We start from the raw sequence: 21,488 nt of genomic DNA on the forward strand, positions 1-21,488 counted from the left end.
TGTTTGTTTATGACCAAATAATGATACATCCCAGGAATTATGATCAATAATGCAACCACAATGAGATATGATATTTTCCGTTAAAAATAATTTCAGATGCAGGACCACTGCTAATTATATTCTGTAAGGAACAAGTAATTTTTAGATATAGTTTTGGTCCTACCAGATTTTTTCCTGCTAGATGAGTGACAAATTAAAAACATGGCAAAATTAGGCCAGAAACTTAGACATCAAGAATACCCTGTCCCCTTCTCCTTAACACCTCTTAAAAATAAAGGGACTATTTTCCTCAGTGCTATGCACTTGGAACTCTATTAACCAGATGAACAGAGCTGTTTCTTCTCCATCCTATCCTTATTTACACAGCCAAGGTATTGGCCTCAATCTCCGAGATCTCCTCTAATTCTTATTTTTCTCTGCATTCCCCCTTAAACTCTCCTTCCTTCAGGGAAGGATGCCCCCGACCATCCTAGACAGCCCTCAGCCCGCCATTTTCTTAACTCTTCATGGAAGGTATGTAGTCTAAGCCTTGGGCACTTTCATTCTAGATGAACGGCTACCAGAAAAAGATCAAAGATGCTACGGAACAAATGATGGCTCTCGTTGCTGAGCTGTCCATGAAACAAGCTCTGGCCATTGAACTCCAAAAGGAAGTCAGAGAGAAAGAAGACTTCATCTTCTCTTGCAATTCCAGGATAGAAAAGGGTCTGCCACTCAATAAAGACATTGAGAGAGAATGGTTGAAGGTACTTCGAGATGAAGAAATGTATGCCTTGGCCATCGCTGAAAAATCTCGGGTAAGCTTTGCTTCCATGTCGCATTGGTAAAGAGTGCCAGGAAGGGCCATTTTCAGGGATTTCAGTCCTCCCAAAATAGAAGAAAAATTCCCACTCTACCACACACCTAGTTCTGACAATCATTAGAAAGGAGTTTTGCTTAAGACAGGATGTAGACAAGTCAAAATCATAATCCAGAGTGCCATAATATTCTCCAGAAAGCCCTCATTGAGCACCAAGGCCCACCCCACAGTCTTATGACATGGCCTCTGTGGCATTCAGCCATTGGCAGGATGGTGGCTCAGCTGGCACTGTTTTATCCATACTTCTTTAGTCTCTGTCCTTGTATCCCTACTCAGACCATACCTTATTCTCCCATATCTGGCTACCAGGGGCCTCCATAGCACACTGCAAGGCCTTCAGCATCTTCCGGGTGCCACAGCATTCTGCAGACTCTGCCCCTTGGTCTGTGTCATAGGCCTCAAGATCACAGCTTTCTTCTCCTGCCACTGGCCTCAGTCTAGGTCTATCACTGACTGTGCCTGCATGATGGGTGCCAAGTGTTGCCTACTCCTATGACCTTTTAATGTTTTTACAATGGAATTGGGCATCTTTCTAAGAAGACTACATCCTGGAGACCTACAACTCAGAGACTATCAAGTAGATATCCCGCAAAGGATCATTATTCACTCCCTAACCCAGGAACACATGCCTTCCAAATACGTACTAGGAGTATCTGAAAATAGGGTCAGATTTGTAATCCCCACAGTGCCCAAGACTGTTTTTTAGGGCATTCAGATTTTACCTGTGGTGTCCCAGCTGTCATTTATCTGTCTCCATTATTTAGAGTTCTTAATACCGTAAGAACTTCCTCTATTCTCCAGAATCACAGGCAGAATCCTGAGCACCTTGAGGTTCAAAGCAAACTGCTGACCACATCTCTCCTCTGGTTCTACTTTACTCCTTAGTTCCTCCTTTGTAACCTTTGCTCACCAATGAGTACTCCAGCATTTTTCAAAAACATGGAAATAATTAGCGCTCGATGAAAGATATTGAAGCTGGAATACAGGGAATTTAGGACCCGCTAACCAGTTTATGAACGCTAAACCCCAGGAACAGAATGATGCTTGAGCCACATGGGTCATTCCCAGGAGACAAGTGTGTATGTGTGTGTGCATGTGTGTGTGGTGTGTGTGTGTGTGTGTGTGTGTGTCTTTAGTGACTCCACCCTCATACCCTCCTATCCCTTTGGGAAAATATCAGCCAGCACAGCCTAAGGCTGCTCAGCCCCAGCTGTGTCTGCTGGACCCTAAGTATGAAGTGACTTCAGTATAATTTTCAGGAGACTAAAAAGGAAAAATCATTCTTTGCAGGAGTTCTTGGTAACAGATAACCGCCAGCTGCCCAATGGTGTTTACACAACTGCAGAGCCACGTCCAAATGCCTACATCCCAGAGGCAGAGGCCACTCTTCCTTTGCCCAAACCATATGGCGCGTTGGCTCCTTTCAAGCCCAGTGAACCGGGGGCCAATATGAGGCACATAAGGAAACCTGTTACAAAGCCAATTGAAATCTGAGCATGTGAACCAATCTGGGCTTCTAAAAGAGACATTTTAACCAGGCTTCCTCATATGCACAGCTGGAAAGTATCAGTATAGCAGCTCTAAGTTACAAATACAGTGTCCACAATCGACCAACAACGGACAACAACATGGCTTCCTTTCACACTCATCAGCAACTACGTTTTACATGATGTTACATAGAATTTTCCTACAGTTATGTCCAAGCATATTTCTGTATTTTTTTCTTTTTTTCCCTTTATATACCATCTTTCAGAAATATGTAGTTAAAAAAAGAAAAATAAATTTTCAATGCAGTACAGAAATTGGCAGTGTGGTCTTTGTTTATTAAAGAAGAAAAATGCACATACTGTTCAATACACTCACTTGAAAAAGAAAGATAGAATGATTGTTTGAAAAGTAAAATATCCCAAGTATCACAGAGGTTATAATTTACTTTGTTAAATAGTTGCATTTGAAGTTCATGTTGGTAAATGTAAATCAAGTAAAAAGCAGTAAGGAAGCTTGTCCTTCTTAAAGTAATATTATGGTCATTCTTTTTATAAGTAAAGAGTCCTTTTGCCGCAAAAATAGTTATACTCTAATTTATCTTTCTTATAAATCTAGATTTTTTTACAATGTCATATACAAATAAACCTGTGATTAAGTTCTGACTCCAGATTTTTAAAAATTTCAATGAAAACATTTACAGCTTTGTGTATAGCAGAGTTGGAAAATGAGGCCAGTTCCACTTACTTTGTTACTCTGATTTTATTGCATTTTACCTAAGTATATTTTCCTAATTCTGTTTTTATATTTTCTCATGTATGAAAATACCCAAGTGGATTTGAAAACTGATTTTACCTCATCAGTATGTTCAAGCCATATTTCATATTGGGGTCAGGTATGGATTTTGTGTCACAATTCTGGAAGTGAGAAATACCACATTCCTCCATCTTTTTTTTTTTTTTCTAAATGAAACAAAATCTGTCTCAAGTCCCCATTCTGCCAGAACGGAGGGAAATTTAATCTCACCCTCAGCCTCCAAGTCAGTCCTGAATCTAAGTTGTTGTTTTATAAAGTTATTAAAAAGCAAAGTGCTGGGGCGCCTGGGTGGCTCAGTGGGTTAAAGCCTCTGCCTTCAGCTCAGGTCATGATCCCAGGGTCCTGGGATCGAGCCCTGCATCGGGCTTTGCTCAGCGGGGAGCCTGCTTCCCCTTCTCTCTCTCTCTGCCTGCCTCTCAGCCTACTTGTGATCTCTGTCAAATAAATAAATAAAATCTTTAAAAAAAAAAAAAAAGCAAAGTGCCCGTGATAAATAACAGTGTGATTAACACAAAGAAACACTGCATACTTTAACACAGCTCCTGGGTTGCAGGGATCCAAAAAATAGACCTATAGGAATGATGTAAGAATGGAAATATAATTTTTTAACAGAAAGGGATGAATGTTTAAGTATTACAGCCCGTGCTACTGGTGCACACAGAAGGGGCCACCGTGTGCCGGAACAGTGGGAAGTCACAGACTGATGGACCAGTTTATCTGGCCCTTAAACATATATAAGATTTCAGTAAGTGGGGAGGGACTTCCAGGTGGGAAAAATAGCCTGAGCCAGGCTTGGAAGTAAGAAGACAAAAGCTGTTCAAGGCCCAGCGAACTGCCCTGGCTGGAACAGCATGTTCGTGTTGGGGGAACCGTGTCAGGCTGGGATTCAGGAAGCCCTGCATGTGGAGGAGTTTGTGTCTTATCCTGTAACGAATGGCTGTGAGCAGAAGAGCGACAGGACCAGTGTCGACGTAAGTGGGATGACTGGGACTTCAGAAAGACAGCGTAACAACGCAAGTATGAAAGGGTAGGGGGTGAAAAATAATGATCTTCTCAAGAGAAGAGAGTCTAACATGCTGACAGGGCTCTGATATTTTGAGCCTCTGTGATGACTACATATTTGACCAAAAAGGGAAATTCTGTAGGAGAGGGCAATTTTGGGAACACAAGTATGATTTTAGAAGAGAAGTTGAATGACTGTACTACCTAGTGATATTCAGAATCATGACAATTCTGCAAGTTCCCTGTGAGAAACTGTGAAGAGAGAAAAGCAAAGGGCACAGGCTGACTCAGGCAAGCGACCACCGTTATGGGTCAGAATGAAGCACCATAAAAGAGAGGGGGAAGAAAGAAGAAAAGGGGGAGAACTAGTTAGGTGTCCTTGGGGGCCTCAGAGACAGAACATGCTCGCGGGCTCATGATTCCTGGCCGGAATAAAAGGGCTATGTTCAAAAAATGAAAGGCCAAAACCTTCAGTGTTTTTTTGTTTTTTTTTTAATGTCAAGATATTACTAAATCAAACTTTTATAAATACAAAAAAACTTTAACATATTACAGCACAGTTCCATCTGAACCATCACAAAGACAAATCCTACTCTTCAGGCCGTTATGTACATACTGCTGTATGGGACAAATTACCCACTACTGGACATAGCCAGATTTGACCCAGTCCAAGTCCCCAGTTCCCAGTTCAGTTCTTTGGAAAAGTATCCTCTTTCCAAATACGGTCCTTCCGTAACGAATTTTTCTGCTTCTCATATGCTATCTTCAATGACACATCTAGTTTTTGTTCTTCTAAGCACTGTCCCCTACATTTTTTAAAGCATATTTTATTTCAGAGTGTAAAAGTGAGTACAAAGTCGCTTTGGGCCTATGAAGTCATTAAGAAGATAAGCCACTAGGAAGATAAGCTGCAAAGTCACCCCTGAGGACACGTCATGCTTCTCAGACCGTTCTGTCACCCCTGTCCACTTGACGGCTTGTCTGCTTTTGAAAGCCAGGGTGAGGTATAGTAGTTTAATTCTGTCTGAACAAGTACCAGACTGAAATTCAGATGGCTTAACAATGTATTCTGATTTGGGTTACCAATTGTAAATATTGGTAAAGGACTCTTGCTGGAAGTCAAGCTAATGAGCAAGACTGAAACATCGGGAGTGGATACAACTGCACGTTCTTTTTTACAAGCCTAAGAGCATTGTGGTGTGTTTCAGAGCTGCTTCCTCCACAAATTTTGCATCCACATTGTCATGTCCTTCAAAAGCTAACAGAGCTGGAAAAGTAAGGGGGAAAGAGTTACTACGTAGCCATGGAGCTTCTAGAATCACATTGTGCCTGCGGCTCATTGAAATCGTAATTATTTTATATTTTAGTAAAACACATTACTCTGAAAATGTGTTCTTAAAATTCATTCTACCTCAGCCCCCAAGAAAGGTCATTCGCACCAACTGAATGGGTTTTGAAACCTCTTAACCACTTTTAAAACCAAATTCTTTTGGTAATTTACTCTGGGAATGAAACTGCATGCTACTAATTAAAACGAGCTGCAGCAGGACTACTTAGAAGCAAGGGGTAGTCCGGAAAGAAAGGGATCCACACAAGTGAATTGGGACAGCCGTGTCAAGAGAAAAAGCAGGAAAGCCCGAGGGCAGGTGAGTGATGTTACCTCGATTGGAAGATTCTATATCTGCCAGTATTTCAATGAAGTAGTTCAGGGGCAGGAACTCCACACTGCCCGGCGACTTGTCAATCATAGAACTCCAGGGCTACAAGGGAAACCACGTCTGCTATTAGCGGATTTTCCAAAACAAGCACAAACTTAAAAAAGAGGGCAAAGAACTACAGTTGCTGTCTCTGCCGACACGCTGAAACGGGCCGATAGGATCCAACAACACTTAGTGGGGCCATGCTCGCTCGCACACTCACCTGTTTCTTATAGTTCAGCAGCAGTGCCCTCACGTGGTTCCGGGAAATAATGTTAGAACTCATAGGATGATCCCAAAGGCGACAGATCTTCTGACCAATAAGCTATTAGGCAAATCGAAAAATATGTAGCGTGGGATTTTTAGGGCATTGAAACTACTCTGTGCAATACCGTAATGATGGACTGTATTGTATTATATGTCTGACCAGATGCACAAAATGAACAACACCGAAAGCAAACCCTGATGTTAACTATGGACTTAGGGTAATGGTGATGCGTCAGTGCAAGTGCAAGTTCATCAGTGGGAATACAGGGACCGCAGTGGTGGGGGATGTTGGTCATAGGGGACGCTCTGCACGTGTGGAGGCAGGGGGCTGGATGGGGACTCTCTGGACCTTGCACTTAATTTTCCTGTGAACTTAAAACTACTCTAAAGAAATTAAGTCAATAACAACAATAAAAGAATGCAAAAATATAGAGAGGAGAATGTAGCTTATACTGTTATCGAGTACACGTACCTTATAGCTTCCTATAATTTAAGAAGGATTACTTCCAAGTAGCTAGTTAGTCTACAGGAGAGGCCCTTTATGGTTAATGACCCTTGGAGAAAGGCCCTCTCCTATGAGATGTGCCTCTGAATTTTGTACTCCCTTAAATTCAACCCCAAGGAGAGTCGTTTATTCACTGATGTTGCCAAATTCTTTTGAAATGGAGTTCGTCTGCCACTCTTCAAAACGGGGTACCTGCAAACTCTAAGTGAGGTCTCGACAGGAAGAGGCATGTTCTCGCCAATGTTTGCCCAGAAAATTTTAATTCCCTAAGAGTTTGAGGCAAAAAAAGGAATGAAAGAAAAAATCAAATGTAGAGACCAAACTAAATGTTCAGAGACTTTCCCCAGAGAGATCTAGCCATGGAAAATATGGTTTGTTTTCTATCCTTGCCTTTGCTTCAGTAAGCTGTGAGGAGGAGAGGGTGTTACAAAGGAAAACGATTAGGTCCAGAAGGCAGCGGACATCCCTTCGTGAGAGGATTGTGCCAGAGATACAAGTGTTCAAGGTATGTAAACAGAGCAGAGAGCTGGCCCTGGGCTCGCAGGGTCATGAAGTTTGCAGAGTCGGAGGCTCTGAAGACCTTGCTGTGGAATTTCATATTTTCATAGTATTTCTGACTCTGAGAGCTAATATCCCCCGTAAAAAACAAGGAGTGCCTGGCTAACCCTTTCTCTCATGTTTCTTGCTCTTCCTTCAACCTGGGAATGTTTTCCTGCTGTGGTAGAAACGGCAGTGAGAGGAAATGCAGTTCCAGAACCTTCTGACCTCACCTGTATTTAAATTTCTTATCAGTTTAAATGCCAAAAGCACATGTTTCCCCTCTCCCTCCCCTCAGACTCACAGATATAAATATTAGTGTGGTTTCCTAAGAGGAGAAAATGGCTAAATGTTTCAGGCAGGCTGTGCCAGGCAGTACAAAGCCAGAGGAACAAGCACCCTGTCGGTGCGGCAGGGGTGGAGAAGGATGGGATGGATTTCTTGGAAAGGACTGAAAAGTGAAGCAGTTCAATTGACTTTAGCCCAAAACAAGTAAACGCTCCCTTTGCAGGAAGAAACTGAAGGAGGTTCATACCAAGGCTTATGGAGAGAATAAAACATAATTCAGGATTACCGGGGGAAGCCGCACAATGATGCTGAATTTTAGCTTTTCATTTTTCTCTGAATTGTCCAGATCTACAAAAAAGTTAGATTGGCAAATAAAACAAATCTCCATTTTAATCATCTGAGCAAGCGAATAATACTTCAGTGGTTCATTCTGATAACACACACATCCCCACCCTGGATTCTCAAGCCAATTCCAACAATATCTTGAAAATTTTGGTTTGTGTCTCTCAGTACAAGGGCTGTCTCTTACTGAAGCAGTTCCTATATGGCATGGAGCATGGTTCTGTAACGAGTTGCTGCTCACAAAACAATTTTACTAGCTAAAAACAGAAGGCACCTCGGGAAACAGCAAATACTTTAACATGTATTAACAAAACTCATCTCCAAAATACCACAACGAAGAATTTCAGCAAGGGATTACACTAGAGACTTTCAAGTTCAGGTTCCCACGAGCACTGCCTCTCTCCATTTCCCTTGTACTTCAGTCTAAGTCTGAGATGACAGAGTTAATCAGCTGAAAGTAAGCCATTTCATGACATTTTCTTGAGAAGGCTTCGGAGTCTCCTATCCTCAAGTGCCCTCGTGTACGGAGAAGGAATGTAATAGCCGTGTGGGGCTTGAGAAGCCCTTTGGGGCCTCTTGAAGGCCGAAGGCACTTTAAATTAGCCCAAAGTCTGGTTACAGGAAATGAACTGTACTCAGCAGGACAAGCTGCCTCATTTGCGGAGTCCACTGCAAAAGGCAAATGAGGATCCCCTTGTTTCAATATTGAGGATTTCAAGATTTAATGTCGAGCATTAAACCGAGCACAGATGGCCCTGCACACAGCAGGGCCCTGTGTGACCACACGGGTGGCACACCACGGAGCCAGCCCTCGAGGGGCTCAGAGCAGGGTGGGCTCTGTGGTGAACTCGGAGCCTCTTACCCTTCATGAGCCTCGTGACAGCTGTTTCAGTGAGAAGCAACACTCCATTATCGAAGTAATGCAGCAGGTTATGCAAAGGGAGGCAGTGGACGCCGAGCATCGTATGCAGAGTGTGAAAACCTAGACGAGAGATCGGGAGGGTAAACAGGGTCAGCCAGTGTCTCCAGCCTTCTGGAGGGAGAGAACTCAATGACGTTAATAAAGCCCTTAGCCCAGTGCCTTGGCACCTAGAGTCTAACACATGCTGCCTGAAGACAGGTCCAAGTCCCCTGCTTCGTGTTATCATGACTAAGGATTGTGCTGAGTAGATATGAGTTCCCAGCAAGCATGTGTGTCCCTTCCTAGGCAAAAGGACAAAAATAGTCCAAGGCCTGGGTGAGGAAAAACCATTTTACAGCTTAATAGGCTTGCAATTCTGCAGTAAGATGGCAAAAGAGAACAATTAACAGAAGAGCTTCAAACTCCAGGTGCCCAGGCTAGAAGGCTGACACATGGGGACCACCTTGTTGACACAGAAATTTTGAACCAGTAGGGGACAGTCTGTATGCCCAACCTCTGTGTATGCCCTGAAGAAGGGCTCTTGAGGTCTGCTTGAACTAAATTTAAAAAAAAAAAAAAAAATTTTAAATAGTATGGTCAGAGAGCAAATCTATAGGAATTCAACAGAGAAGGCAATGCTCCCCAAACCCAAGTCTCATGGGGAGGGCTACTCAAATGCTCAGAAATGGAGTGTTCTGAACACAGTATTAATAATAAGCAATACAAATGACATCCATGGGAGAAGAAGATACCAGTCCAGGAGAGAATCAGAAAAGCCACCTTGGAAAAGAGAGCACACATGAGGGGAGCTTGGAAGGGTAAATGCAATTCCTGGTCATGGAAATGAGGCCAGAGAATATATAAAGAGGAGACAGTAGAAAGAGTCACCTGCATGAGCAGACCTGGACCAGAGTCCTGCTGTGTTGCTTACTAACTACAGGTAAGTAGCCTTTGTGAGACTCCATTTCTTCCTCTCTGGAATGGAGCCACTAGTACACATTTCCCACATGGCTGCCTGGAGAACTAACCCAAGGTCTATGAAGAGCCTGGCGTGTGAGAGAACAACAATGACCAGTAACAAACTCATCCCGAGGACTTCCATCTATGCACCGGCCAACTCGATCCTCATTCCCAAGAGGTGGGAACCACTCAATTCCCATTTTATCAATGGGGAAACCAGGATTCACAGGAGCTAAGAAAGTTGCCCAGGATCGTATCATTAGTAAGTTGCAGAGCTATATTTGAATGCAGGTGATGGGACTTTAGCCAACACTCTTACCCAGGACAACTTCCTGCCCCAAGAACTGGTAGCTGGATCAATGGGGCAAGATGAACAGAGGTTGAAAGCTGTGAAAGTATGGGGCGTGTTCAGAAAGCACTGGAAGACCCAGCTGGGATGGAATCAAGTGTATGAGAGGAATGGTAGGAGGTAAGGTTGGAAATTATTTAACAAATCCCTTCCAGACACTCAACAAGGAGCTGGGTGTACAATAATGAAAAAAACAGATCCCAAAGCTGCTCCCATCCACCTTCCAGTTTGATGGAAAGACAATCAAATAATCACAGAAATACATATTATTAAAAATGTGACCCATTTGGGGTGGCTGGGTGGCTCAGTCAGCTAAGCATCTGACTCCTGGTTTTGGCTCAGGTCATGATCTCAGGTTTGTGGGATCGAGCCCCATCTCAGGTTCCAGGCTCACCGGAAAGTCTGTTTGAGATTCTCTCTCTCTCTCTCAACCCCTCCCCCAGCTCATGTGCGCATGCCTGCCCTCTCTCCCTCTGTCTCTCAAAATAAATAAAATCTTTTTTAAAAAATGGCCAGTTCTATGAAGGCAAAAGCATAGAGTGCTCTGAGCACACATGACAGGGATTGAATGCTGAATGACAGCAAGGAATTTCTTATTTAGTAGACTTTGGGGAGGGACACTGAAGATTTCTGAGCAAGATGGAAAAAGGATTTGAGTTTTACTCTCAGAATATTAAAATGGCAACAAACAAAGAATGGACTGGGTACCAGTACCAGTACCAACAGTTTGCTACGGGAGGTACGTGAGACGTACGTGCTGGGAGGTCAGTGTGTGAACCTGCACCAGAGGTAACAAGGGCACGGATGGTGAAGGAGGTAGGAAGGGCTCAGAAGTGCGTGGCAACACGTCCACACTCAGAAACAGATGGGGCATGGGTAGGGAAAACAAAGGGTCACAGCCTAATCTTAGGAGCTGACATGACAAAGAAATGATGCCCGAAGAGCAGGAACTTGAATTCAGAGAAGTCATGGAGTGTTCTCTCCCTGAGCACATGAATCATGAGCAGTGAGGGACTGAGTCCTAAGTCCTGGCCACATCAAGGGTCAGATAAAGTGCAGACTCTGCCCACAAGCAGATGTTAAGAGGCTGACAAGATGACTCCGCTGGCTTCCCTGAATCAAAAAAACAAAAAATGGATTTCACTCACTCATCAACAACATGAGATTTTTCAAATGGATTTGGACATTCTTCCCAAGATTAAAAAAAGTTATGAAATTCATTCTGAAGAAGTTTACTGAAGGTTCCTATAGATTTCCTGGACTCGAAATTCCTCCTTCAGCCTGCATCCATGTCCTGAAGATCCCTGATGACCCTTCCTCCTCGGTCCCTGGGGCACAGCCCCACATCCAACAGTCCACTCTTGGCTTCCTCTGCGTGTCAGCTCTGGGCAACAGAGCAAATTGACTAAAAGTAGGCATCAGTTCCAAAACAGACCTTTTCCAGCCAAATCTAGTCCTCATCCTCCAGAGCCCCTGGCCTCCAATAGCCAGTGAGGGAAACACAGGTCCCATTTAAACTACAAATGCTCCAGCTCCGAACCATGACTCCCTGTCACGGTCCTCCATCCCTTTATTCTTTAACCAATTGGGTTACAAGTTTCCAACACTTGGAACTCAGTTCTCACTAGCCCAGCAGGCTTGGAAAGCAAGCATACATACACAAGTACACGAGCAAAGACCCTGTATTTACCCACACATGTGCACACCCACGTGACCCAGGGTCACTTTCCATGTCACATGAGGGAAACCAACATTTAAGAGAAAAGGAGAGAGATACTTGACTCATGGAAACAAACCATTAAGTCTATTCATAATAATTCTCAATCACTATGGATAACATTTTTCCACATTTTCCCTCCTTACACATCCCTGGGAAGGAGTGTGATGCTCTGTAGAAAGTAAAGTTTTACCATCTCCCGGGTGTAAAATTGCCCCCAGTAAGTCACTTCATTTATTTACAGATTTGGCTTGAGCATCCATGGTGAACAAATCTGAAAGTGTCAGTCTAATCCTCTACCAAACTCTTTTGTGTTAATGACAAATAATTAATGGTTGAAGCCAGAAAGTCTTATTATAGTTTTCATGAAATCCTTCACTCTTCCTAGAGGCCAACTTGAATTTCCTATTCTATTGGGATAATTAAAAGTCATCAATTCTCCTTGTGAATGGTCACTGTCAGAATCTGATAAAATCAAAAGAAACTCCTTGAAACTCCACTACCAGTGCATCTTATAAGATAAGGTATATGGACAGAGAAAGCATGCAGGGCTCCAAACTGAGTTGGATGTATCACAAATGCAGACAAGTAGAGACGAGCTATGGGATTTCTGGGCCCAGAAATAGTCAATGTTTCGGCATCAACTATTTCAAATAGAATATAAAATTCAAGAGGCAGCATAGAACAGTCGTTAAAAGCACAGATTTTGGAGCCAGACTTCCTGGATTTGAATACTGGTTCTGTTACTTGATCACCATGTAACTTTCAGGCAAGTTATGTAACTTTCTGTGCCTCAGTTTCACCATCTATAAAATGGGAATAATATTAAGTGGAACCATATGAAAGTGCCTTTTTTTTTTTTTTTTTTTTTTTGGTCAAAAACTGGTTGGGTATTGACAATTTAATGTGGTTCAATTTAAGCTCCTATCATTTAGGACTGTTAGGAAAATTGAATGTGTTTATTTATGTAAAGTACTTATTGGTACAAAATGGGAACCGTCCACCTATTGGCTTAAAACCAATGAGTAAAGGAATGAATTACTGATATATGATGTGATAGCTGCATATGAATAAATAAATTAAACTGGCTGATAAACATTATATAGACACAGCTATCATAAAGCTTAACACTCACCAGAACATATATGTAATGAACACATGGCAGATAGGAGCTTATTTCTTTCTTATAATGAATACATGTTCCCAATTAGATATCTGTTAATTTTTGTAACTGCTCTAATTTCTAGCATGGCGCATGGAATGTAATTTAAAAAAAAATCAACAAATGGTTGTTTATTGAGTGAACAAATGACCGATTAAATGCATGACCACATACACACGTGCCAAGGGTGTTTTGAGGCCTGACTTGGTCCCGTTTCAAAATCTCAAGGGCGATCTTTAGCTTCCAAGCATTTTCTGACACCCAGCCAGACCCACTTCCTTCTGAGTGTTAACTTTCTCAATCAGATAAACTAAGCCTGAAGACATCAGAGAAAGACCTTACATCAGCTCTGCTGATTCAAAGTGTCCTAGCGAGTGCGTGGGGACCAGCTCCAGTTCCCTCAAGTCAGTGATGAGCCACAGTAGAATTTAACAAGTGGGGGAAATCTGGTCTGCAGAGACCAACCAACATCAGGCCCTTCTCTTACAGTGACCCCAGACACACAAGTTCTCAGACACAGAAGGTCTCATCCTTAAATGTGTAAGGTGCCAAAGTCCGATGACCACGTGAAGAAGAAAGAACAAATGTATTACAACAAAGGACAAAAGAGCCAAGACTTACCAGGAGGCAGAGGTAAAAACAAAGTCCTAGTAGCTTCCAGAATCCTGGTCATGAGGTGAAAGACTGTAAATTCAGCAGCACTGGCCCGCCTGCCGCTGGGTAAAACAAAAGAGCGGCCATGAGCCGAGGGCTTCATCCCTAAATCTCCACTGGTCTGAGCAGTGGCTCTGAGTACCACAGAGAGACGGACTTCCCGCTAGGCCCTAATGAAAGCCTCATGCCTAGAATCTAACCAGACAGCAGGCACATAAACAATCAGTTGCTTTAACTCCAATTCCCCTTCCTGGAGGTCCTGAGCTCACACACCCCTCGGTCCTCATCAACCATATCCCCGGGAAAGAGGGTGGGTGAAGCCACAGGGCCATTCCTTTAAATGCTGAGTGCAGAACCAAGACAGACAGGGTCAGGGCTGCTGACAAGTGCTTTCAATTGTTAGGTTCCAAAAAAGCTTTGCCAAAACAGGTAGCAATTAGAGTTGTCTTTACACACCTCGATCAGAGAGAGGGGGAAATGCATACCAGTGGAGAAGCCAGGGGTGAAGATGGTGTTTCCTCCAGCTGGTTTCCAGGATTTGGCAAATGAGATCCAGCTGGAAGATAAAGACAGTCTCTTACCCTTCGCCCATACCCTCTCCCTCGGGGTCCCCACAGGGAGCCCTCCGCAGGCCTGACAGGCATGTTCAGGGAACTGGCGTTTAGCCTCGGCCGGGACACAGAACCAGCCTTTCTGCAGTCAGTGCTGAGACACTGGAATCCAAAATGGAAAGAGTGAAAATGTGCACCAGAGTCTAACAGAGCCCCTTCTGTCTACGCAGGCGGCGCCCCTGCTGAGCTTCCCCAGCCCTGGGTAACAGGCCCTCTGCCCTCCGTGAAGGTCAAGCACAACTGGATTTACTCTAGGCCTGTTACATGACAAAGGCCAACAGCTGACAGTGAGAAGAAAGGAGACACAGAGCAGGACAGAGGCTCTGAGCGATGACTGTGGAGGATGACAGACCTCAAGTCGAGGTCAGACCTTTGACTAGTCTGTCAGCAACAGAGCAGTCTCCAAGGGGGCTGTTGCCTGCCCTGAACCCCATGCCCTGCCTGTGCAGGCTAAGGACAGGGCACCAACCAGAAAGGATCTCCAAATGGGCACAGATAAAAACAGTATATTCTCAATGACACAGATTCTCAGTGTCTCTTTGGCTGAAGTTGGGTAAGATGACTTGGCAGCAATGCAGTCCGGGTCTGCAGCAACTTCCTCCATTCATTTCAGAAAGCCCCACCGGCCACCCTGCTAAGGGGACTGCGAGACACGGCTGTTTGCTGCTGGGAAGGAGCAGGCAGGTTTGGCTGCCGTCCGTGACTGTCGAGTCAGAAAGTGAGGGGTACTGAGTTTTCTAAGGCTACATCTCTTCTGCTTCTGGTCCTACTGGTTCCAGCGGTTGTTAACACAGACTATGTTAAAATTTCTGTGTGATTAGGTACACAGAAGAATGTTGCTTGAACATAAACCCTTAATACTATGGAAAGTGAAATTTAAGGTCAACAGAAAGATGATAGGTAGACATGTTAAATAGTTTGGCTATCAAAGGACAAAGAAGCAAGTTAATTCCAGCATGGGGAAGAGCAAAGCCACATTCATAAAGTGAGCTCCTCGATACCCTGTTTGAAGCGAGTATAATAAACCACTTTCTTTTTTTTTTTTTTAAGATTTTATTTATTTATTTGACAGAGAGAGAGATCACAAGTAGGCAGAGAGGCAGGCAGAGAGAGAGGAGGAAGCAAGCTCCCTGCTGAGCAGAGAGCCCCATGCGGGGCTCGATCCCAGGACCCTGAGATCATGACCTGAGCTGAAGGCAGAGGCTTAACCCACTGAGCCACCCAGGCGCCCCAATAAACCACTTTCATAACCAAGTCCTCCTTGGTTTTTGTTGTTGTTGTTGTTGTTTTTTCCCTTTTCTCAATCTATAGCATATCAAATATACCAGTGTGAGGACAGAAAATCTGCAAAAGTCTAATCGGAAAAATATCCTGAACCACAAACCGGGAGCTACATACTAGGGGACTGGGGGTGGCAGGAAAGAGAAAAAGCAAAACCAACCAGTTTTGAAACGTAGTCCAGAACCATCTGTTCAATTTTCTTCTTTTCTACACCCTGTAGGTGTCTCAAAAGATGGTCTTTTAGCTCAGACACCATCTGAAAACAGGACATGGATTAGATAAGTCACAACCTACCCACTCACACCTGCTACTGGTTGAAACTAGATCCAATCATTAACACTCTTTACCAACACAAAAAATCCTGGACCAGAAGATCCCACTGGCGGAAATGCACAACCCACAGTGTTACTTTAATGGGCATAAATCAGGGACATGACGAGTCACCCAGAGCCTAGCGAGCAGCCAAGAGTCAGATTCCCAGCTGTGATGAGAATTCTCCAAAGAAGCTGAGGGAAGCCACTAACTTAGACATCAAGGGCTCTGGGATCTACGAAAGAGTTGAAGTCTACTGGTCCCAGACCTGGAGAACTTACAGAAACAACTGCAAGCATGGAGTGACTGTGTTGATGCGGGGTGGGGGTGGGGGGCTGTGGGGTGTTGGGGTGGTGTAGTGGGGAGTGACATGCTTTGGGGCATTTGGAAGGACAGGGGCAGGAGTAAAAACAAAATGCATCAGGCACCTCCCTCTAGACTTTCAGCACAGCCCCCTGACATGCAAAAGTAATGAAATTATTGATTCTATCACCTCTAAACGGACTTGTATATCTACTCTATTCTCATCTTTCTTGGAGCTCACCAATCAGTGCAGTGTAGCATCCCAGCTCTCCCGTCCTTTTGCTCTTATGTCTCCTTCTCCTTTTTTTCCCTCTCTTTTGCCTAAATGTTCTTCTCAGCTGGAGGTCCTCCTCATTAGAGATCTTTGCACCAATAAACACCACGAGAATTGTAAAATTAACATCATACGTGCACATATCTGCTATGTTAGCAGATTTACATATCTGCTATATGTATACATACATATATGAGACCCTGAGCAAAACTTAGCCCATGGCATTCTGGGCCATTTGTTAATTAACTAGGCTTAAAATTTTTAAATTTTTAAAAAAGATTATTGCATGTTTTTTTGTGCTTTTCCATTTTTCCATGACAACCATAAAAATGAAAGTTTAAATCACCCATAATCCTATCATCTGTGTTAACATTTTGGACTTTTTATTTTCCTTTTCTCCAGTGTGTACACTCATTCCAATGTTTTCTAATTTGCCCTTTATTTCATGTAAGAGTTTATGTCATTGAATATTCTTTACCACGCTGGTTGTAATGGCTGCACAGTATTCAATTTTATGAATCAACTAGAATTGAACTATTTATTCTCCTCTTAAACATATGGGATACTTCTTATACTATTGTGAATACCACTAAAAAAATCCCTTATACATGATTTGTTTGCCATAACCCCAATTATTTTCTTAAGCTAAATTCCTAGAAATGGAACTTGTTGGGTCATGTACTAAAGGTTTGAGACAATTCGCAGTGGATATGCTAATGGGTAATACTGGTTTCCAACTGCATTGTATAAGGCTGCCCAATTCCCCATATGCTGAACTTTGCTAGTGCGATTTTTAAACTTTGACAATTGCATAGGCAAGTACACACACACATTAATTTTATATATTAGATTCCTTAATCTATCTGGTATTTCTGCTGGTTTATGGTATAAGGTGGTGGTATTTGGGATAGGAGGACTCTAATTGTCTTTTCCAGATAGGCAGCCATTGATAGACTAGAAAGTATTTCTTTCCAGTGATTTTTAAATGCCTAATTTTATCCTACACTAAAGATTCAAATTTAAACTAGAGTCTCCTGTCTATTTTGTACAAGCACCATATTGTTTCAATTATTGTAGATCAATAACACACTTAGCTATCTGGTAGTGTCAGTTCTACTCCTCTTTGTCAAGTGAGTCACCTGGTCAACTGTCAGAGTTTTGGGTTATAATTTTATTAAACCTAGATGCTAAGGATTCGGAAATGGAATCACCAGCTTATTAACTTGTTCCTTAGTATTTTCCATTTCCCCTGGTGATTATTTTGTTTGTTGCATTAGACAATCATAGCATCTTCTTTTACTTTTGTTTCTTATTGCACTGTATGGAATTTCCAGAACAATGAAAATTTTTAGTGAAAATAGCAAGAATCCATAATTTCTTTCTTTGTTTTTTGAGAGAGAGAGAGAGAGAGAGAGAGAGAGCCTGGATGGGGCCAGAGTGCGGGAGAGGGAGAAAGAGAATATTAAGTAGGCTCCATGCACAGCACAGAGCCTGACAGGGAGCTCAATCCCATGACCCGAGCCGAAATCGAGAGTTGGACACTCAACCAACTATGCCACCCAGGCATCCCACTTCTTTCTGATATTAATAGGAATGACCCCAACATTTGATTTAAAATATGTCAGCTATCAATATTAGGATATTTTTTGTCTTATTGATTTGGTATATTCCAGAAGTGGAATTTTACTTTTATCAGTTTTTAGCACCTATAGAGATGATCTTTTTTTCCCCCTCTTTGACCTAGTGATATGATGAACTACATTAATACATTGGCTAATGATAAGCCTTCTTTAAAAAAAAAAAAAAGGCCACTTGGCCATGTTGTATTTTTCAAATGGACCACTGGAAAATATTTTAATTGAGCTTATGGTATCTATGTTCATAACTGAAAGTAAAAGTCATTGTTAGATTTTGGTTTTAGGGTTATGCTAGCCTTTTAAAGTGATTGAGAAACTTCCCATCATTTTTTCAAAAATAATTTACATAGCGTGGGTATGATCTGATCCTTATAAGTTTGAAAGAACTAACTCATTAAATAATTTGGTGCCTTTTTGGAAGATTATCTCTTCCTTTTTCTTTTTTTAAGAGAGAGAGAGTGAGTGCATGCATGTGGGTGTCAGAAGAGGGAGGGGGAGAGAGACTCTTAAGCAGGCTTTGTGCTCAGTGTGGAGCTCAACACGGGGCTTAACCTCAGGACACTGAGAACGTGACCTGAACCCAAATCAAGAGTTGGACACTTAACCGACTGAGCCACCCAGACGCCCCTGGAGATAATCTCTGACAATTTTTTTCAAATTATTTTAGGGTTATTGTGTTGTCAAGGATTTTTATTTCTTCTTGGCTCAAGTTAGGTATTTCTATTTATTAAGGAAACTTTAACTAGAATTTTCAAATGTGTAAATATGCATTTACACATGTTTTTCTCACATTTGAAAACCTTCCATAGTTAAGGTAATAGATTATCCCATTCCTAAGCCTGCACAGGATTAAAGATATTTTATTAGACTTTCCAGATGTCTCTTTAATCAGTTTAAAAAAAATAGATTTTGGATTTATTTACCAATTCTGCTCTTCCATTCATTTATTTTGATTTCTCTGTCTTTGGTCTTCCTAGTAGTAGGACTTCCTGAGAAAGGATACTTTATTCTGTTGTATTTTAAACCCCAAATACAAATGCCACGGCGACATTGTTCTTTCCTTTTTTTAAACACTCAGTGCTGTACATTTCCTTATGATGTTTTGTAATTATATATTTTGGGCAGTGACTGATTTATGTATGTCTCCCCCACTACACTAAATTCTAAAAGAGCAGAAATCATATCTGTGTTGTCTGCCACTGAGCACACAGGGCCTACAGTGGCTGGTAACAGCTAATGGGTTAAAAGAATGAGTGAAAAATAAGGTCATCACGAGAAGCATAGTCTAGCCCTTTCCCTTTTCTTGGATCCTGTGGTTTCTCAGCACCCCAAAGGCCCACAGAAAACTTACCAACCCCATCAGCAGCCTCTGGTGGTTGTCTTCCTCCTGGAAGAGGGGTGTTAATCTTGGCTCTGAAATTAAACAAAATAGTCAAGAAGGGTGGTTTTTGGGAAATCGACTAGAAGAGAAATCAGCCTGGGTTTCCCTTCTCTGAGTTATTGGGAACACAGACCATTTTGCTGATAGGATGAAATTTTTCATGAAATGCGCCACTTATTCCTGCAAGCTGAACTTGTCACCCAAGTGATACAGAGACAGCTCTACTCCCAAAGACTAGGAAAGAAAGAAAGAAAACAAGGAACACATTGCCCGACACCAAGAGGCTCTGGCTTTGACTTCAATGTGAAAACTCACTGCTGTCTAAAGACCTCTGCTTCACTGGAGTGAGAGGCACGTGGGCCCTTTCTTAACACCAAGGGGGCCATAAACTCAGAGACGGGGACTTGGTGGAAAGGATCGCATGACTGCTTTCCTCATGACCCTCTATGGTTTAGTGACTGTGGGAGTCATTGAACTGAGGGGACCTGTCAATTACTGAAGCAAATAATACGAATTGACACAAGTGATCTGACTAAAAGAGTAACCAGCTCAAGATGGAGAAGTGACACGGAAGGTTCAACGGGATGGCATTTCCTCTGCCGTGATTTGCACTATACCAGCAGCCTGGAGGGGCAGACAACACAGTCTTGTGGCAAGATGTGCCTAACACTCCTCTAACTGCACCTTCGTGCCCTGCTCCTCCTCTCCTGGGGCAACTGAGGCACGCACCTGTCAAGAGAGCAGAACTGCCCCAGTCAGTGGGCTGATGACCCTGTGTGGGACGGCATAGGGGCCTCTTGTCCCCTCGGGATAAATCCGACCTGGAGCCCAAATGAGCTTTTTGATTCAGATGAAGCAATTCAAAACTTGATGCCAGCAGCCCTGAGTTTCACCCAGACTGTCCTGTTTCTTTTAGTGATGACATTCTTCCTAGGACACTAGGGCAAGCCAAGAACATAAGAGGAAGGGACAAGTTCCCAAAGTGCTCGCAGAGAGAATGGTTACAGGATATAAACAGGCGGAAAGTACAGGAGTAGGAGCTCTAACGGGGGCAGAGGAGTGACAGACACCACAAAAACCTTGACAACAGGCAACATTTCCCGCATGGCAAAATTCCTGGCCAGGCAAGAAGGATGAGCCTGAACCAGGCACCTTCACGTCCCCACTGCTGGGCAGGACTCCTGCCCGCTGCTCCTGCCTGGTGCTAGCGGGAGAGCCTGGCTTTGGGCATGGATGGCCTGGTAACACAGGCAGAGGCTGGTTCCCTCCCAGCTGCTCCCTAAGCAAAGGCCCTGTCACCCTGGGCTGGATCACAAGTTCACTGTCATGGTTCACATGACCTGTGTGCACAGCTGCAGGATGTCCCACAATGCACCGTATAAAATCGTTTCCGTTAGGGTCACCCAGCATACACCTAAACATCCAAGCCTATAAAACATAAGTGGGATATAAAAATAATAGCTTTTTAAATGGAGGCTGGCCTTTAGGAGGCATGAAAGTGTTCCAGAGACAAAACCACAAAAAAGCTTGTACCTGGATACATTTAGCATTCTCGTCCCTCAGTTTTACCTGGTAGGGTGTTTAATCAAGACTTACCTCAGCTGTCACTCCTGGAAAGACTTTTCTGAGCTCACTCTGTTCCCCAACCATCCCCACTCCTGATCCAATGCCTCCCCCCACCCACGGTGGTTCTAGAACACCCATCGCCATCAGCATTTCTTCCTCACACATCAATGACAAAGCAGCCCTCAGGTATCTCGTGCACCAAGTGCTGTACGAGGTGCTATAAACGTTACCCCATTTACTCTTGTTTTTCCTCTCACCCTGTCCTGAAAAAGTTAATGCAGGAAGCGAATACATGGCTTGCCCAAGAGCACACTGTTAGCATGTGGCTGGCCTGGAACTGTAGCCAAGTTCTGTCTGGCTCCAGGCCTATGCTCTTCCTCTATAACCACACAGCTTACCCAGAGACTCCTATCTTTGGACTCCTATGACCTAGCCCAGGGAGTGCCCAAATGTTACCCAAAATCAAAATCCCTGTGTGATCAGACAGCTGAAAAGCTGGAAGGAAAGCAGCCCTAAGCCAGAGGAACTCCCGAAGTACATCGTGTGGGTACAGCCACAGGGCATGGTAATTAGATCAAGGTT

The 21,488-nt window shown here is 43.2% G+C and overlaps 2 protein-coding genes across 6 annotated transcripts in view; one reads left to right on the forward strand and one right to left on the reverse strand.

The window, feature by feature from the left end:
- The window catches only part of LOC111155203 (coiled-coil domain containing 146), a 115,614-nt gene extending 112,183 nt beyond the window's left edge, over positions 1 to 3,431 (forward strand). The window contains exons 18-19 of the mRNA XM_022515300.1: positions 549 to 797; positions 2,150 to 3,431. Coding sequence (XP_022371008.1) covers positions 549 to 797; positions 2,150 to 2,353 — 453 coding nt within the window. The 3' untranslated portion in view covers positions 2,354 to 3,431. The remainder of the gene's footprint in view (positions 1 to 548; positions 798 to 2,149) is intronic.
- Positions 3,432 to 3,742: 311 nt separating this feature from the next.
- The window catches only part of LOC111155263 (gamma-secretase activating protein), an 84,037-nt gene continuing 66,291 nt past the window's right edge, over positions 3,743 to 21,488 (reverse strand). For 2 of the 5 annotated variants that reach the window (XM_022515378.1, XM_022515375.1), the window contains 9 exons: positions 19,311 to 19,372; positions 15,594 to 15,689; positions 14,027 to 14,097; positions 13,509 to 13,603; positions 8,661 to 8,780; positions 7,743 to 7,804; positions 6,083 to 6,184; positions 5,823 to 5,922; positions 3,744 to 5,429 (listed from right to left, as the gene is read on the reverse strand). In XM_022515378.1, coding sequence (XP_022371086.1) covers positions 5,338 to 5,429; positions 5,823 to 5,922; positions 6,083 to 6,184; positions 7,743 to 7,804; positions 8,661 to 8,780; positions 13,509 to 13,603; positions 14,027 to 14,097; positions 15,594 to 15,689; positions 19,311 to 19,372 — 800 coding nt within the window. In that variant the 3' untranslated portion in view covers positions 3,744 to 5,337. Of the gene's footprint in view, positions 5,430 to 5,822; positions 5,923 to 6,082; positions 6,185 to 7,742; positions 7,805 to 8,660; positions 8,781 to 13,508; positions 13,604 to 14,026; positions 14,098 to 15,593; positions 15,690 to 19,310; positions 19,373 to 21,488 lie in introns of all 5 variants that reach the window. The other 3 variants (XM_022515377.1, XM_022515380.1, XM_022515379.1) reach the window with 3 other exon arrangements.

This window comes from Enhydra lutris, unplaced genomic scaffold (genome assembly GCF_002288905.1).
Source record: "Enhydra lutris kenyoni isolate GAN:26980312 unplaced genomic scaffold, ASM228890v2 scaffoldscaffold40, whole genome shotgun sequence".
Lineage (NCBI taxonomy): Eukaryota > Metazoa > Chordata > Mammalia > Carnivora > Mustelidae > Enhydra > Enhydra lutris.